The sequence below is a fragment of the Cydia strobilella genome, chromosome 5, assembly GCF_947568885.1.
Source record: "Cydia strobilella chromosome 5, ilCydStro3.1, whole genome shotgun sequence".
Taxonomy (NCBI): domain Eukaryota; kingdom Metazoa; phylum Arthropoda; class Insecta; order Lepidoptera; family Tortricidae; genus Cydia; species Cydia strobilella.
This window is the reverse complement of record NC_086045.1, coordinates 15,252,431-15,256,807: the sequence shown is the minus strand read 5'-3', so window position 1 is coordinate 15,256,807 and position 4,377 is coordinate 15,252,431. Positions and strand designations below refer to the sequence as shown.

Sequence of the window (4,377 nt, the reverse complement as noted above, 5' to 3'; positions counted from 1 at the left end):
CATTTGAAAGTCGCAATTGTCAAATGGTCGTGGGAACCACTAATACACAGCCAAATAATGGCCAACCCAAGAATTTACAGCCCAATAATTGGCGTCCATGATGTACGTGTATTATTAATTGGGTTGAGCATTCTCGGTCCGAGTCCGAGCCACCGAGCTTGCATTAGTTGCATTGGTCCGGGGCATAGACCTAGCATTACATAGATCAGCTATACGCGTGCGCCCGTGAGGGACAAAACATACGCAATGCGACAATATGATTGGTCGAGTAGATTTGTAGCCCACCATAAACCATACTAACATTACGGTGGGGAATAAAAAAAATGTGGGACTGTGACAAGGACAAACAATAACAGCGCTTTCTCTGCTACTCCTACTGAAAGATACATAAGACTATCCCGTTCGGTCATTTCCCCCCACCCCTCATGACCGATCCAGTTACTAGATTCACGGTCCGCCTGGTCCGGGGCAATAACGAAGCCACTCTTTTTACAGGGCAATAATGTACGACCCCATAATACGCGTCCACTAATGAGGGCTATCGTTTTTTTGCTCACCAGTTGGCGCCTCTGTTGATGGTGGTCCAAAAGACTATAGAAAAGCTGTCAGTCATTTAAGTGACAAGTGACATTTGACATTTCGAACTATGGAAAAGACCACCATCTACACTAGCGCCCCTAGCGGCGAATTCATACGCGTTAGCCCTCATTTGAGTCCTTTGATACTTTTCTTTGGGGCTCTCTTTCTCCTATATATTATACTACTCTTTGGTCCTTTGGCTTTCAAATATTGGGCTGCGCATTATTGGTACGGTCGAGAAATGGGCCAGGCCAAGTGTTTGAGTTAATGCTGTAAACGCTCAACTCAATATACTAGCAAAAGTTATTTGTTTAGAAATTAATTTGACATTGACACGTCTGGTTGAGATTTGAGATTCAACTTATATACTCTTTGATTCAACTTGGCATTTGGCATTGGCATCAACGTCACGGACTCGACCGCAACACAGTAAATTTACTTATGGAACATATACTAAAATCAAAACTTTTGAGCCTAGTTTCTTGGATTTTTTGTTTACGAAGATGGTTTTGTGTCGATTAAGTTTTCTTATCCTATTTATAGCCATAGGAATAAATGAGACTGTGTCTAAAATCGAATCTGTCCACAATACCACAACAAGTGCACCTAAAAACTTGTTACAAAAAGAAGACAACAGCACTAGGAAAGAAATGTCTTTGCCCATCGAAGGTGGTGGTAATATTGTAGTTACGCCGCGAAATCCATCGTTATTAAAAGAAAATGATGGTATTTTATTATCTAAGATGCCGTCTGAGGAGTTTGGAGATACTTCTACTAAAACTAGAGGACACGTCGTGGGCAGAACAGGTGCTCCGGTAATTCCGTACGTAAAGGAAATTTCAACTAAATCTCCTGTTGTTATTCAGAAAAGTACTATCGTAACTAAGCTTACAAATACAACAACAGCAGTGCCTCCTCCATCATCAACTAAGGCCCCTCATAAGCCCACAGTTTTAAAATATGAAGAAGAAAGCAGCATAGTTGCAGATAAAACATCTCATCCCGGAATAAGTGATGGGGCATCCAAAATCGAGACTAACAAGGCAGGCAGCCATCCAGGGATGATAATGCCTATTGTAATAGCAATACTTGTAGTACCTTTGCTTGCCGTGCTGGGCTACATGACTATAAAGAGAGGACAAGAAGCCTGGAAGAATAGGCATTATAAAAGGATGGACTTTTTACTTGATGGGATGTATAATGACTAAACTTGAAGAACATTTTGAATAAATTTTGTCTTTTGCTGATATAGCTTGTAAATTCATGGGTTAATTGTTTAACAAAATACTATGATTATGAACATTAAGTTGTTAATTTAGTTAACATAATTTGAATTTATTGTGGTGCTTCATAATGTGCCTTATTGATGTTAACAAATTTAAAATGAAAAGACTAGCAAATATTTTTGGTCTATAGGTGTTAAGTTGCAGACTCAATTATTACAATATTTTGTCTTCCTTTTATGATATTACTAAAATTGTATTGTGATAGTAGGTAAAATAATCAAGTAGCTACATAATTGGTTGTACTAATTATAATATAAAATTTTATATAAATGTTAAATATTGTAGGTACCAGAATTTATGGCCAATGTTAGTTATATAAAAAGTGCTGTCAAATTGCATTAACCTTTTCGACGCCGTGTCAAACACAAAAGCTGTCATCCAGACGCCACGTCACCGAAGTGTCAAAACTTAAATTGAACTTTATGCATATGCATGTGGTCTATGACTGATTAATCTGTCTTTGGCGTTCAACCTACGGTGCGTATATATCGGTCATTGGCGTCCAAAAGGTTAAAATTTTGTAAAAAATCTGTCTTACTTTATTAATAGGAGAAAATTCTCCTATTATATAATAGGAGAAAATTGTTAGGTTGGTTCAAATGACAAATATGTAACAATTAGTGAAATTAAAAATTTGATACCCTTAATGAACTGCTGATCAGAAACCTGCCAGGCTGCCATCCAAATTCATATCATAAAAGCTTTAGACATAAAACTAAGCAATACAGTATAATGTTGGATGTTATTGAGAGTTGAGGATATTAGTAGGTAATAAAGTTATATAGGTATATGATCTTGCAACAAATTCTGTGATGGTTGAGCAAAAATATAAAGTAGGTATGTTAAATATAGTTATTTTATAATATTTTATCAGGCAGACCAACTAGCAGATCATCATTTACTACAGAATAATACTGAGCCTCTGAGTTCTTATCAGAATGTAATGCTAATGTGCACGCATTTGCTTCAAGAAATTTGTGCATTTTTATAATAATTATTGTTTTTTTATTTCTAATATTCTACTAGCTATACTTTATTAGCTTTTGCTTTTTTTTCTATATATGTGTGCTAACGAATAAATTATTAGAGTATTTTTGTATTACTTTGTGAGTGGTAATGTTTCTAAAGGGCTTATTATACTTTGCTTAATTTAGGATTTTAAATGATTTAGAATCCAAAATTAGTAGTGTAATCGCGTTTAGCGAGTAAGGATATTCTAATTAGGAGCAAGGATGGTTTCTGACAAGCTGAATGATTTAGCATCCTAGTTAGGTAGGATAGGTGTAATAATATTTAGTCGCCTAGCACACCTAACCTCGGCGGGCGGACGTGTCTAAATTTAGAACTGTTGTGACTAAATTTAGAACAGTGTAATCAGGAGCGTCCTTTCTATCCTAAGCAGTCTAATTAGGATGACTAAATTTAGCAAAGTGTATTAATTTAAGCCCTAAGGAGTTATTTACTAATCTATTCAAACTTGCTTTTTACATAATTACCTGTATTTTTATATTACATATAAGTATGATCAAGTATGGTGTTAATGGCTCTATTTTGTTGAATACACATTTGATAAAAGTGTTTTTTTATTTTATTTCAGCCTCTAATTGTCTGCCGCCTAAGGGGTGAATTGAGACGAGAAACAGTGCTGAAAACCATAATTAACTTTGTTTTGGAATTTGGAGGCAAAGTTGAACATTTTTCATTCTGTAAACTAAGTAATTCTGTTTTATTGGATTTATTGTGCGTTCATCGAATTTAAACTGTTGTGAGACATATTAACAATTATTGTGCGTTGTTGATTGTGTTATTTAATATGAGTTCTGACGAAAATATGAAATGCACATTCATTGTATTGCATGTTTGAGAAAAATAACTTGCACCCGTCAAAATCAAAGGCTGGAATATGGATGCTTAAGGCAATTTTATAACTTGAAAAACTAGGAAAAATGCTCACAGTTTATCCGAAAGTTTGTGGCATATTTTAAAGAACTGAATTAGAGATGGGTCAAATATGGACTTTGCCCAATACGAATATTCGGTTCAGCTCATACCAGTTGGGCTACAACCACAGGGCAAAGAGCATATAATCACTACGTTCTAGGGCGGACACGCTATACATCAAAAATTAGAACGTAGTGATTATATGCTCTTTGTCAAAAATCACTTGCGTTTCTATGTGTGAACGGCACGTCTGTACACGCGTCATGCGTAATAGTGTGTTGCTTAAAAAAAAATAGTACTGAGCGGCCGTCAATCTGGTGTCGCGGGGCGAGGACGGCGAGGTAATTCGAGCAGTGTTGCCAGATCGTACCTTTTAGTCAAAAAAACTACACATCCTTTTCTTTTGGGTGCGTGTACTTGTGTAAGACAAAGATAGTATCATTCTCTCTGTCTATGTTTGAAATGCGACAGTCCTTTGACAAACTATATACGTATTATTCTGATGCTAAACAATTCTAAACCTTGTCTTGAACAGTGTCTTAGCAAAAGCAAATGTCAACGTCAGTTCAAT

At 36.0% G+C, this 4,377-nt stretch overlaps 1 protein-coding gene across 1 annotated transcript; it reads left to right on the top strand.

Annotated features, from left to right (window-relative positions):
• Nucleotides 1-1,005: 1,005 nt before the first annotated feature.
• LOC134741451 (uncharacterized) lies at nt 1,006-2,159 on the top strand. Its single transcript, XM_063674231.1, has one exon. It carries the CDS (start codon nt 1,083-1,085, stop codon nt 1,785-1,787), a length of 705 nt encoding a protein of 234 aa, XP_063530301.1. The 5' UTR covers nt 1,006-1,082; the 3' UTR covers nt 1,788-2,159.
• Nucleotides 2,160-4,377: the final 2,218 nt, after the last annotated feature.

Coding starts and splice junctions, on each gene's coding strand:
- LOC134741451 (XM_063674231.1), top strand. CDS start 1,083: ATGGTTTTGTGTCGATTAAGTTTTCTTATCCTATTTATAGCCATAGGA.